The following is a 13,766-nucleotide window of genomic DNA, read 5'->3' on the forward strand; positions in this document are numbered from 1 at the left end:
AGGAGGGAAGGTTAAATGAGGAGGTTGGAGGGAGAACAGATTGAGCTGGAGACATCATTGGTTTTGTCTTTAATAAGCATTAAAATTAATAAGAATGAATTTGTAGCTTATGAAGAAGTAAAAAGTTTCTTCTAAGTATATAGAGGGATAACCTTTCTGGAAAAACTATGACTACTCACCACAATGCTGTTCCATATGTAACTGTGTGTGGGAACAGGCCCTAAATTACTCTGCATGAGCAGAGATTTTAATATCTCAATTTAAATTGTGATCTGATACAAATGATAATTTTCTACCATTGTCAGTTGATAACAGTTCATTTTACCTTGTTCCATGCACTAGGAGAGGAAACTTTGAGGGTAGAAAAATTGCTATAATAAGGCTTTATTATTAAGCCTGTGATTCATCTTCTGGGCTAGAGGGAAATGCTGTTTTCAATACACTGTATTGCTTAACAGAAAGAGCTTTAAGCTTTCATAGTAACAATGTAAAAGTTTACATAGCTTGATTTTGGTACACGTAGAGATCAGTTGCATTATTAACAAGGTAGTGTAGTATTTGCAGTAGGAGTATTTCAAATAGACATTGTCCCTGTTCTTGATGTTGAATATAAATTGGAAAATGTAGTTACCTTCCATAGGGTAATATAAACTAAAAGATATTTAATCTCATAGATAAGCAGTCCTGCCATAAGAATATAGATGGTGTCCTAAAGTTTTCTAGCCCTCACTATCATAGAATCATAGTATGTTTTAGGTTGCAAGGGACCTTAAAATCACCTAGTTCCAGCCCCTATGCCATGGGCAGGGACACCTTCCCCTAGACCAGGTTGCTCAAAGCCCCATCCAGCCTGGCCTTGAACACTGCCAGGGATGGGGCAGCCACAGCTACGAGGCATAAACGTCTGTAATTTGATTAAGCAATGCCAGGTGGAAATGTTTCACTGTGTATGTTTTATGTGCTATGGTGATATCAAATATCAAAAGGCAATTACCTGCTAATAATCTTGCTAATTATAAGGCCAAGCCAAGTCTTGGCATCCAGGAAGCATTCCACAATCCTAGAGTATTCCTCTGAGAAAAAACTTTTAGCTTCTATTAAAACATTGTTATAAATCAGCATAAAGCAGTTTCTTAATTATGGAATAAATGTGCTAATTTTCCTCCTTTGAGTTACATTTCTTTCAAGCTTATTTAGGAAAGCCCATATCAATATGTATTTCCAGAACTCTCTGTGGTATGTTTAGATTCCAGGCACGGGTCTGAATTTTTTTATGTGATGGGTTTTCAAGACTACCTCATCTCTAGTTCAATGAGCTTGACAGGGAAGGGGGAGGGTTCCTAAGTTTAGATTGTGACTTTGAACTGGATCTTCCTCCCTTGAAGGACTGGGAAGAAGTTAGGGTCATGTAAGCAGACACTATATCAACAGTTGGAATGCGTTTTAAATCATTAGTTCTTTGACCTTTGATCTGTCATCAGATTCTTTCAGTGGCAGCAGGAGGAGGCTGCAAATTGGCTGCTGGGTAGTTAATGCTATAAATAGTTCAGTGTGAGTGGATGGAAAGTTTAAATATGAAGACATTCTGATAGTAGATATCCCATGCAGTGCTTGAAAAGATCTCTGCATTTCCACGAATACTTCTGAAGAAGCTTGTGAACTCCCCTTCTCAGCTTGGTTACTGAAACAGCCTTTAACATTATCAAGTCAAGTCTTTTAATTTTTATTAAGAGTGTTTGTATTTTCTTTTTTTTTTTTTTCCGTAAACCTGAGTGCTTTGGCTTTCATTTAAAGAAAAGGTAATTTCTAGTCATTAAAATATAAAAATTTTGGAAGATATGAGCCTGAAATGCTCTAACAGGCAAATAAAACCAAAAAAGACAGAAATGTTACAGTATCCTGGTTTGAATGGTCAGGACTCTGGGGATCTGACTGAAGATTTGGAGGATTATAAGTCTACATCCTTTATCCATGGTAGAAAGTGCCATAGAAGGACATGAGGAAGATTAAGTTAAGATTTTAAGAGTGAAAATGAAAGAGAAGTACTTGTTGTTGAAGAGATTAATACACAAATCTAATGAAAAAGTGAAAAGGGGGGCACACTGTTTTTTGTGTGCACAGGGAGACCAAATCAGGTTTGAACAGTTGAGAAATGGGATTCGGTTGTTCTGGGAAGCTAACAAAGGTTAAAATTTCTCCCATGTCAGGAAATGGGATTCAGATGTGAATTCATCCATTCAGGCTCAGTTACAGTTGTGAGAGTAATTGCCATTTCTGCATTTGCATCTCTTAGCTGCTGTGTCTGGAAGGCTGTTCTTGTTCTTGCAGTGATACCTATTGGTATTTCACTTCAGGTTCAGTTTCTTCCCATTCTGAAGAGAGGAAGAGAAGGGACAGGCACTGATCTCTTCTCTATGGTGACCAGTGACTGGACCCGAGGGAATGGCCTGAGGTTGTGTCAGGGCAGGTTTAAGTTGGATATTAGAAAGAGGTTCTTCACCCAGAGTGTGGCTGGGCACTGAACAGGCTCCCCAGGGCAGTGGTTACAGCAGCAAGGCTGACAGAGCTCAAGAAGCATTTGGCTGATACTCTCAGGCACAGGGTGTGACTGTTGGGGATGGTCCTGTTCAGGGCAAGGAGTTGGACTGGATGATCCTTGTTGATCCCTTCTAACTCATGATATTCAGTGTTTCTGTGATTCTGTAAAGTGGATCTTGCTTTGCTCTTGGGATTAGAATACTAGTGATGACAATTAGTTGATACTGATCTTAGTTTAGCTGGGCTTGAGGTCTCTTTCAGTGACCAAACATTTGACAGGAAATGAAATTAATTGCACTGCTTGGCTGATGTTGACCAATGCTGACAGATGCCATGTCAGATTTTTAAAAAGCTGCTGGATCCCTTTGAAAGTAGAGGGCCTGCAGGATGCTTTACAGGTGCTTGATTAGTGGGGCAGAGCATCCTTATGAGAATATAAAAAGTTGCTTGGGTTTGTCATCAATGGATCCTTCATTTGCCAGACTTGGATGACGTTTGGTTTTGTTCTATTCTTACATTCTTTATTTGCTTATTTAAAATCTTTTTAGAGAGATCTCTCATCTAGATAGTTACAGTCAAGCTATCCCAGGCTAAACTTTGACATTTTTCCATTGATTGCATTTTCTTCAAGGTTCATTTCCCACAGACCCGTAAATGACTTTGATCTCTACCTCGTGCTTAGTCTAATGTGAAAGGTGTTTTAAATGGCTGAACGATTCCTGCCATTGTTCCCATCCTGGTGCATGAAACATTGGTATTTCAGTGGCGAAGTGGGGAAGCTGTCACATTGCTACATTATATACAGCTGTTTGCTTGCCGTTGGGCTCACGTATGAGCTGTTGGCTGTTAGATTGCTAGAAAGACTGAAATATATGCATATAAAACATTTCTCTGTGCAGTGTTGTTTGTATCTCCTGTGATAAGGAGAAAAACGAAGACTGAAGGACTGAAGGCAGCGTCATGGCATTGATTGGGAAGTTGATCAAGTTAAAACATCACTTTTGGTTTCAGTTGAGTGAGTCCTTGCATTATATGCCTGGGGGTTTCACTCAAGTACCCCACTGAGAATAACTTGTGTCATAATGACAGTGTCACTCAGTACTTGTGCAGGCAGGATGCTTGAAATGGAGGGTCAGGATTTTTCAAGGGAAGAGGAGAAGAGCCTGACTGGAGGCTAGAGGATGATTCCCAAGGGAATCTCAGACAATTTAGGAGAAGAGGGGAAAAATGCAAACTTATCTTTTGCTCAGGAGGTATTTATAAGTCTCTCATCAGTGTATGACAGAAAAAGTCTCCAGTGACAGGAGTGTGGCAAATGGTCATCAGGATTTCTGTTTTTTAATGATGCCTTGCAATCTCTGCAGTGGTAGTGCTGCAGCATGGCTTCTGAGATTTATCATTCTCATGTGGCCTTCTAAAGATGCTTCGATGTATATTCATTCTTTAAATTACTTATACCATCAAGAAAAGTCTTGATATAAGAAAAAAAAGGCAGAGAAAGGCTTGAAATGCAGAAACTTTAATAAGAACATGAACCTTGCTTTCATCAATATGGGATTTGTTAAACTCTTACACAAAAAAAAGAAACAGATTTTTCCTGTGTATTTGTTTGGATGATTTTGATAAACTGAAACGATGCCAAATTCCATTCTACCTTCAAACAAGAGATCCATTATGCCCTAAGAATAGCTGTTGTATGAATATTTCCCTACTTGAGAAAAGCACCATTATTCTATGAAGCTTAGAAATACAAGAAAGAAATAAAATCCCAACAGGAAATTGAATTTGCACCTTATTTAATGCATGGTAACAAAGCAGATCATTAGATTTTTCTTAATAAATAGAATTCACTTCTGCAAACTGAGAGCCCTCTCTCAAGAGGGCAAGAGTCTGCTTGTGTGGTTTTGTTTCTTCAGAGTTGAAACAATTTTTACTTAGTGTCAACATAGAGTTATTTTACTAAGGGCCTGGTTTTTCAACTCTCACTGACAATAAGCCTGAGGAAATCCTGCATAATGCTCAGTAGGATCAAATCCTACTTCCATTCTCTTTGAAAAAATCTGATCTCTTCATTTTCGTCATCTCTGTTAAAGCTTGGAAGTGACTCATCTTAAGAATGGTCCTGGTCCCGTGGAGATCCCAGGCAGCTGGATTGCTCTTGAGCAGCTGCATTTTGTCATAATAGCCCAGGTTTGCATACACAGACCCTGTAACTTTGAGAGCTGACAGCAGCACTGACAGCGTCTCCAATCCTTTTGTCCTTTAAGGATGCAAAAAAGTAGCTCCAGAGAGTAGTTCAAGACAGAAAAAGCTGGCAGGTGGGTGTTTTCCATACAGTGGGAGGCAGAACTGTATTCCAACTTATTCCATTCACAAGAGAGGCAGGATTATTTGTTTGTAATATGAAATTCTTTGATATACAGACTCTGAGAAAAAGGCTGCATTCCTGCTGGAGCTTTTGAAGATAATGGTTTTCTTTTTTCATTTAAAGAAAAATGCTGATTTTTTTTTGTCTCTATGCTTGTGGTACCATAGGGAACAGAAATGCTCCCCAGCGTCTCCTGTTTTAGAAGGGAGATCTTGGTCATGTAAACAGAATGTCTTCCATCATACTGAGAAGGAAGAATCTTGGGGAAATGTTACTCTCCTGTATTTCCATATGATGGATGTTTACAGAATACTTCTTGCATTTTGCCTTCTCAGATGTGATTTGTGCATCACTATTGGCTCCATGAAGTAATTCTTTCAAAGCTGTTTTTCCCATCAGTATAGGAAAAAACAAGAATATAGTTTGACATTTCCTATTAACTGTCATCACTTAGGTATAATTTTTTCTTTGATGACATGATACGTGTATCACAGCAATTGCTTAGGTCACACCATTAGGATGTATTGTACATATGTAGCATTCACAGCTGATTTCTCTTCACTGCCTCTGCTGTTTGTGGCATGAATGTTGCTGGGCATATGGTCTTTCTTTTTAATAAAAAACAATCACAATTTGTACATCTTTTCTGTGTTACTTCTATAGGGGTCATAAATATGTGGGCTAAGGCACTGCGTTTCAGCTTGAAGGGTTATATTGTCAGAACCATGACTTCTGCACAGTTGCCAAAAGCAGAAAAAAAAGAACAAAAAGCTGTTTAAATCCTTTCCCTGTTGTACACCAAGTGTGGATACAGTCATGTTCGTCCTTTTTGGTTTGATCTCTGACTCAAAGTGAAAGCAGCAGGCTGGAACAGCATTTTTCCAACCATGGATGTTAACAGTCTGGGTGACCCTTGTTTTGCCCATGTAGCTTAAAGCTGTGATTAGTGATAGGAACACATGTGCTAAATTGACTGCAAAAAGCCGTTGTAATGTGGGGTTGCCAGAGTTTGTCTTTAATTCTTTCAGATTGGTGTGTGCTTCCTGCTGTGAGAATGCCAGAGATGATGAATCTGCTGGTGGATCACTTCTGCTCGTGCCTGAATTCATGACTTGCCAGTATGAGACAGTTTAACTCAGAAATTCTGAGTTATTGACAAAATGAATTAGAGATTGGGTGGAAAGGAGACTTCAGAAAGAAAAGGGCGATTGAGGAAGCTTCTTTTTAATAATAGTAATTACTGTCTTCAAAAGACTTGCCCAATAATTTAGCCCCCATTTTTGTCAGTAGGCTTGAATCTCTGTACCAATGCATGCAAAGAGGGTAGAGCCAATAACTGGAACGCATGAACCCTTTCATTCAAAGTCTGTAGTGTTTTTTGCAATCTACGATCTGCCACAGACCTCTGTATGATACGTTGAAGCTGGATTTTCAGAAGAAGCTGGAACAGAGGTGGCAGTAAAAGTTCCTTTTGATCATCCCAGCTTATTAGACCATTGCCTTGGCAGGTAAAGAGGGCTGCAATGACCAAAAATGAGTTCTCCAAAAAGTGACTCATTGGTAGAACTGGGGACCATAGTGAAGAGCCAAAGAGTTCATATATGCAGCTTCTGAGGCAGATACAGCTGCATGCTGAGTGACTTCAGCTTGAGGCTGAAATGTATATAGACTTGGATGTTAAAGCTACAAGTTAAATTAAAAACGTGGTTTAAATAATTGCACAGACACATGACTAGCTCTTTATGAAATTTAGCAGCTTCTGAAGCATCTGGTATTGACCACTCCATGACCATGCTCCAGTTCGTGCACTGTAACCACAGGATCTAATAGTCTGAATACTGAAGTCATCCCTAACAACTTTCTGACATTAAAGCAGAACTCTCAGTTACTCCATGACTTAATTGTAAGGATCCACTCAGAGTAACTTAGAGAAGCAAACCTATTTAAAGTAGGTTTAGGTCTTGCCTCTGGACCTGCAGTGGAAAGTTAACTACGTGGTGCCAACGCAGGAAGAGTCTAAGGTGATGTGGCGTGGAGGTCACAGTGCTTTCTGCCCAATGGTTACATGATATTGTACCATTAGTTTGAAACTAATATTTGAAACAAAATGGAGATCAGTAGAAGAAAACAAAGGAATGAAAGAGGGGTTTTTTTTCTGGAGGTGTACCTAAAAACCAGCATGGAACATTTTGGAGCAGTAGTTCTTTTTAATTCCTCTCAGTCACTGATAATTCAGTTTTGGCTGCTTGTGGATTTAGTGCCACCATGAAATGTAATTTGTTTGCACGTGAAATATTATCATTGTTCTATGTAGAAATGTGAAACTGGAAAAATGCTAGTACTGATACTGCTTTAATTCTAAGCTGCATTATAGTATATACTGTTCTATTAATTATTGTTACAGTAACAGTCATTAGATATCCAGGGCTGGGAAACAGATAAACAGAATTTGAAATCCCTGCCCCAAATGCCTTGCAATGTTAATTTTCAAGGCAGGTAGTTTATAAGATATTAGCCCATTATAATGAGAGTGAGAAAGAATGTTGGGCACAGTGTTGTGCTTGGGACTTGTGGCAGAAAGAAGAATTGAACATAGTTTCCCTGATAATCTTTCTGTATTTCGTATTTTAATTTTTCAAGGACTTTGTAACTGCAGGGACCTAGAATACTTCTTATTTAGTTTTCCTTAATAATCAAAATTTCTGATATACAATATTTCTGATATTTGATCTAAATGTACTTGAATGTTTTGAAGAGGGATGAAATGGGATTGCTTGCAGAGTAAGCCAATGTCCTAGCCTGCTGTGAAGAGTGGTCTCTCTTATTGAATTACACAGATACAGCAATATACAGAGGAGCAGTAGGAGTGGCTGAAACCAAAATACCTGGGAGCAGCTGCATATAAATTTTTGGTGCTACTGGGAGACACTAAGTAGGTAGTTTCAAGTTCTTTGTTCAATCCAAGCTAAGGGCACAGTGTGAAATTCAATCTCCCATCTCCCATGGCACTCTCTCTTCATGGGATTTGGTTGTTATAGGCAGAATTGCTTTCTGTCTCTGTGTTGACCAGAAATGCCAATGTAGCACTGTGAGTATTTTCTTAAAGCAAAAAAGGCACCTGGTTGTGATGTGTTTTGGTTTGGGCGAGTAAGTATTTTACAGTGGAAAAACTGCCAAGTCACAGAAATCCTTGACTGGTTATTCACCCTTTTATTGTTACATTTATTTTTCCCAATAAATTTGTACTTGGCCACAAGTCTCTATCCAAATATTAGAGTTGTTTACCTAATCCATGAAGTACAGGGAATATAGTGTATAAAAGACTAAAGTGAGATCAATTCAGATTAGGCACTCAAAGGTAATAGTAGTTCTTAGGATATTGATTTGTTCAGAATACAGGTGGAGAATAATCTTCTATTGACTTTATTTGGTGTCCAATATACTGTTATATAGTGTGGTTGCATATATCATGAAGTCTGTATAGTGGAGATGTGGCTAAATTTTTAATGTTTGACTGTCTCTTCACTGCAGCTTTCTCTCAATATTTATGTCTAAATTAATAACGTAAAATCACACTGAATATTTCAAAGACCATGCTTTTAAAAACAAAACTAAAAGTATTGGTGCAGCAATGGTGAAGCAGCTCAGTGCTACCTAGGGACTGGAGTAGTTAATCTAAACCAGGCAGCGGTTCAATAATATTAATTATTTTCTGTGAGAATCAGCACCTTGAAAACTTCTTAAAGGATGTGGTGGCATAAAAAATGTATGCTACTGTAAAAAATAGTAAAATTGTTCTATTTATGGAATCATATATTTTCTTCTGCTCACATCCATCCCCAGAAGTGAAAGTAAGATTACATTGGTACAGATAACTGTGATAACACGATTAACTGAATGATGCAAGGTAACTGAGCTCTTGGCAACTTAGGACCAAGTACATTAAAGTTATGATGATGTAGACAAGGAGAATCTTCATTACAAGCTCTCCTTTAGCCAGAGAACACCAGTCATGTCCTGGGATGTCCAGGCATGTAGTGACAGGAGGAGAAAGCAAAAATCTGGTAGAAGGGAGTAAGACCACCAAGGTCATCTCATTTGTCAGCAGATGACATCCTTAGTAGGTATATTTTTCTAATCTGTCTGTGTGATGTGTTTTTTCCTTCCAGTGTGTGGGTGTGACTTGGCACAGGGAGGGTTTTTCATCAAGAACGGGGAATACCTTTGCACCTTGGATTACCAGCGCATGTACGGCACCCGCTGCAATGGCTGTGGAGAGTTCGTGGAAGGAGAAGTAGTGACAGCTCTGGGAAAAACTTACCATCCAAGCTGCTTTGCCTGTACTGTTTGCAAGTAAGTCATCCCTTTCAACTAGCATGGTGTGAACCCAGTACAAGGAAAACAGGGAAAGAGGTTTCGCTATGAGACATAAGTCTCAAGACGTATTTCTCTTTGGGAAGCAATTGGCTGGACAAGATCTGCTGTCTTCAAAATGCCACTCATTTGTTTGGGGGACACAGCTCCTGTGTTGCACACAGTTCCCCGTTCTCAGAAAGTTACCCTCATGCCTGAAGGAATTATCAGGCTTGCATGTTGAGGTAATGGATATGGGTTGAGTTGAGTTCAGGGGATCAGCCCAGCTTGGTTGGAGAAATGAGGTAAAGCAAAATTCTGGATGCTACATTTGGGCTATGAGAACAGTTAAACAATTAAAAACATACTGGAGACTGATTTTCACATCATGTAAGAACACATGGCTTTGGGACAACTGTATTCCCCCTCTTCTTCCAAAATGCTGCTTCTTGTCCCCAATAACAGAGCCAGTCTTCAGTTCTACAGCAAATAAAAAGAAGTTAGTTAAGGCTCTCTGAATGGGAGAAAGGTGGCATTTTTAACTTCTATCTCTAATGAGTAGTTGAAGTACTTTATCCTGTGGCCTGGGACCTTTTTTATTTAAAGTATTTTGATTGTTTTTCTGTTTTTAAATAGTGTGTGAATTTACTGCATGTCGGTAGTCGTATAATGTGTATGTTTCAGTTTTATTTCCCAAGGACAGCATGAAACCTGATGATATCGTATGAAACATGACATTAGTTTTCTGTGCATTGACTTGCATCAATCTTTTTATGTTGAATGAACAAAAGATGAGTCACTGGAATAGATTAATGAAATGCACTATTGCTGCTGATTTATTTTTGACCCACTTAGGAATGGCAGTGGAAAGGAAACAATGCCTTAAACATTTTGGCTTGTTGAAATCAGCAGCTGTTCTTTTGTTAAGCAGTTTTGGAGTGAGGTGAGGTGTAGCAGGGGTCTGTACTTAGCAGCTAAGCTCCTTATAAAGATTTGGAGTTAAAAACTGTTATTCATCCTCTGCTTTATGCACCAAATAAGAGTTAACAGCAATGTCAACTTCTGCCTAACACACATTCTTAACATTTATGAGTGACTAGCTCCACATTCCTTCACTAGCCTCAAGAACAGTTCCAGTTCTTCCTTTGAGTTCTCTTCTGTATCATTTGCTATCCACAACATCATGCTGAGACCATCATAAATGTAGCTGTTGTGTCTTAGCAGATTTCACTGTCTCTACTATTCAGATAAAATAAGTTTGATAGTCTTTTTTAAATGAAAATACAAGGCAAGTCTAACCTCTGCTCTGCTTGCATCCATGGATTGGATTTCTTCCAGTGCCTGGCTTTGCCAAGGCCACATTGCAGAAACTATTTGGCCCGAGTTTCTGTAAAATATTGATTGCACTGGAGGAAGGCAGCAAACTCAAAGCATAGGGAACAGAGGAGAATTTCTGGCATAACCTTTGCAAAAATTTGTTTTTCTCTTTAACTTTCCAGGCGTCCATTTCCACCAGGCGATCGTGTTACCTTTAATGGAAGGGACTGTCTCTGTCAGATGTGTGCTCAGCCCATGGCCTCCAGTCCAAGAGAACTGTCTGCCTCAAGCAGTAAGTATTTCTGAATTTCTGAAGGCTCTCACTTTACCACTCTCATCAGCATTTGATTGCAACTAATATAATTCACCTTTAAAAAAGTGAACTATCTCTGGGAACCATATTTTTTTTTCCTCTTTTTCTTTTTCTTCATTAAAGTGCCTGGTACCACAGGTGGGAAGAGACACACATTTCAATATGAAGAAGTGACTTTTCCCCAATGACTGGATTTTTAGAAGGGCTGATTTTGCTTTGATAGGCACTTGAAAAGTATCTACTTGATAAAATCTGAGGTTTCAGAGTTGATAGATTACCTTTTTTTCATACATAATTGTGCAGGTTTAAGTATTCAAAAGAGGACAAAGTCAGAGGAAATTAATTTTCTTCTACTATTTAAGACTTTAATTAAATTATCCTTTAAAAGGAGTATCACCAAGCTTGTGCTTCCATTAGATTGATCCACAATGATACTGTGATCAGAACCTCAAGAAACAAATATAAATAAGACAGAAAGCAAGTTAAAGGGGAAGAGAGAGAATGAAGAAAATTTGGGAGGGAAATAAACTTGACTTGCTATTGGGGTTTAATGCTTTTTAAAGATAATTTGTAAATTACTGATATTAATCTCTGCCTCTGGTAGTTAATTTTTTTGATCTTTGGGGATTTCTGATTCTTTCTCTGACTGTTGGATTGTACTCAGCGCTCACCCAGTGCAGTTTTATAAATCAAAATGGCCACAGCTTTCTTTGTGACACTGGGTAGTTTTCTGTCGGTGCTGGTTTCCTTCAGGGAGACACTGTGTGTTTTGTACTGGTCCTTGGCTTTGAGATCCTAGGATTATAAAGTGTTATGTAAAGGCAAAGATGGATGGTTTGTGCTCAGCGGATGAGTCAAGTGAATCTCAAGTTATCTGATTTGCCTCAGAACATGTAATCAAACACTTAGACAAATGGAAAATGAGAGACTTTTTTTGTTATCGTGCCTTTCCGTCAGTTAAGTGATGCTTTTCCACTAGAACTGTAGATTTAGAGCTGAAAATGCACAGGCCTAATCAGTTAAGGAAGAATTTAGGTATTTATGAGGTAAAAATTTTTTCAGGCACCCAGAGAATCCTTCTGAGACGAAGGAATGATGTGGCTGTTGTATATGAATTACTGATGTTTAGGAGGCATAATTGGCAAGGAACTGCACAGCATAGGGACCTTGGACAGTACTGATGTTGTTTTTCTAAGCACTGCCACAGCATAGAATAATCTGGATCACATTACATCAGAGGTGGCACACCTGTCCAGCAGAGTGGCACTTCCCACATCCATAACTCCAGGTGCCAAAATGTCCCTAAAAATGACACACTCAAGTTGTCTGATAGCAAGCAAAAGAGCTGGATAGTCACTTCCTGATAGCCACAGTCTGTGCTTGAATTGCTTCTTGTGAAGCCACAGGTAACAAGGACTATAAATAACCTTTTCTGCAACTTTTAATGAGATTTATTACTCTTTTTAATTAAAATTGGGTCCTGTTGGACAAACTGCCTTACCAGTATACACAGCAAGAGAGCTCCTGCTCTTAACAGTTTGGAGTGCACTGCTTGGAAATCTCCAGCTATCTGTTGTGTTACATCTTGGTCTTTTATGGACAAAGACTTATAGAAAGGTATAGTGTAGAGTTTCTGGTCGTTTTAGAGCAAAACTCTCCAAAACAGACAAATGAAAGTGAGATCAGCATGTGTTTATAAGTTCAGAACTACTCAATTAAAAAAATATTAATGAAGTATCTCCTGTCTTCAAAGATATGCCAGCTGTTGCTTTATCTTTGTGCAAAAGTTTACTTAGATGTGGAGAAGTCTTTCTTGCTGGCACCAAAGAGCAAATTTCAATTAGTGTAAGTTATTTCAGATTGCTTCCATGTCTCTCCTGCTAACTAAATCAGACATATAATTTTTTTTCCAAATGCTTTGCCCTTTTCTGAAATAATTTTTTTAATACAAGTTCTTTTAAAAGAGAATCTCATTCACACTATGCAACTATTTTATATCCTATATTGCTGTCAGCTTCCCCTGATTGCTTTCAGGTAGATCACTAGAGGAAGCTTTCCTTAAAACAAAGGAAGTTTGAAGTCAGGGAATTCAATAGACTGTAAGTATATCAGGTTTGATTGGTCTGTGTCATGCAAAAGGAAGTCTTCTGTCCTAGAATGTCTGCATTAATGTTGACATGACATTTCCTGGTGTCTGTTACTTCACATAAGTGAAAGCTTACTGACAGCTTTGCTTGGATGATTTCAAGGAAAATCAAATGCCTCTAAATACAGGGGTTAACATGAATAACATGAACCTAAATATTGTTGCACTCTCTTGTAGTGCACACCAGTGAAAATCACATGGGAAAATACTGAAAAACTATTGTCCTTTTTTGTTTAGTATTAGTTGGGTCCATGATACTTATTTACCTTCTTTACATTAATAATATGTTTCTTTCACTGCACACATATCACCTGGAATAATTATAGCTATTTTCTTGGAGAACCGTTTCAGTGACTCCTTTTTTTATTCTAAGACAGTCTCTCTCAGTATACAGATGCTATAGAGTAATCTTAATTTATAATTTGCACAGACACAGTTAGATGTACATAGACTTTGGGATCTTCATTCATTCAGCACAGAATCTAATACCAAATACCAGTAAATAACTCTGCAGACAAATGAAATGTGTGGTGTTTGGCTTTGTTCTTGTTTTATTTCATATGACAGCTTGGTAAATGAGATGTGATCTGTAAAGCAAAGTGACTGGGACAGTTGTAGAGCAGCACAGAAACAGGGGACAACCAGATAACACTGATTAAAAGCGTGGTGTTGATGGCTTGGATAGTTCAAGGTTTTCAAGATTCTGTCAGAGACATAAAGTTATTTTCTTT

At 38.4% G+C, this 13,766-nt stretch overlaps 1 protein-coding gene across 14 annotated transcripts in view; it reads left to right on the forward strand.

Annotated features, from left to right (window-relative positions):
* The window catches only part of ABLIM1 (actin binding LIM protein 1), a 146,462-nt gene that overhangs the window by 50,164 nt on the left and 82,532 nt on the right, over positions 1-13,766 (forward strand). For all 14 annotated transcript variants that reach the window (XM_017803807.1, XM_017803819.1, XM_017803747.1 and 11 more), the window contains exons 3-4: positions 9,076-9,259; positions 10,759-10,868. In XM_017803807.1, the coding sequence (XP_017659296.1) occupies positions 9,076-9,259; positions 10,759-10,868 (294 nt within the window). The remainder of the gene's footprint in view (positions 1-9,075; positions 9,260-10,758; positions 10,869-13,766) is intronic.

The sequence above is a fragment of the Lepidothrix coronata genome, unplaced genomic scaffold, assembly GCF_001604755.1.
Source record: "Lepidothrix coronata isolate B3197 unplaced genomic scaffold, Lepidothrix_coronata-1.0 Scaffold8, whole genome shotgun sequence".
In the NCBI taxonomy this organism is placed as follows: domain Eukaryota; kingdom Metazoa; phylum Chordata; class Aves; order Passeriformes; family Pipridae; genus Lepidothrix; species Lepidothrix coronata.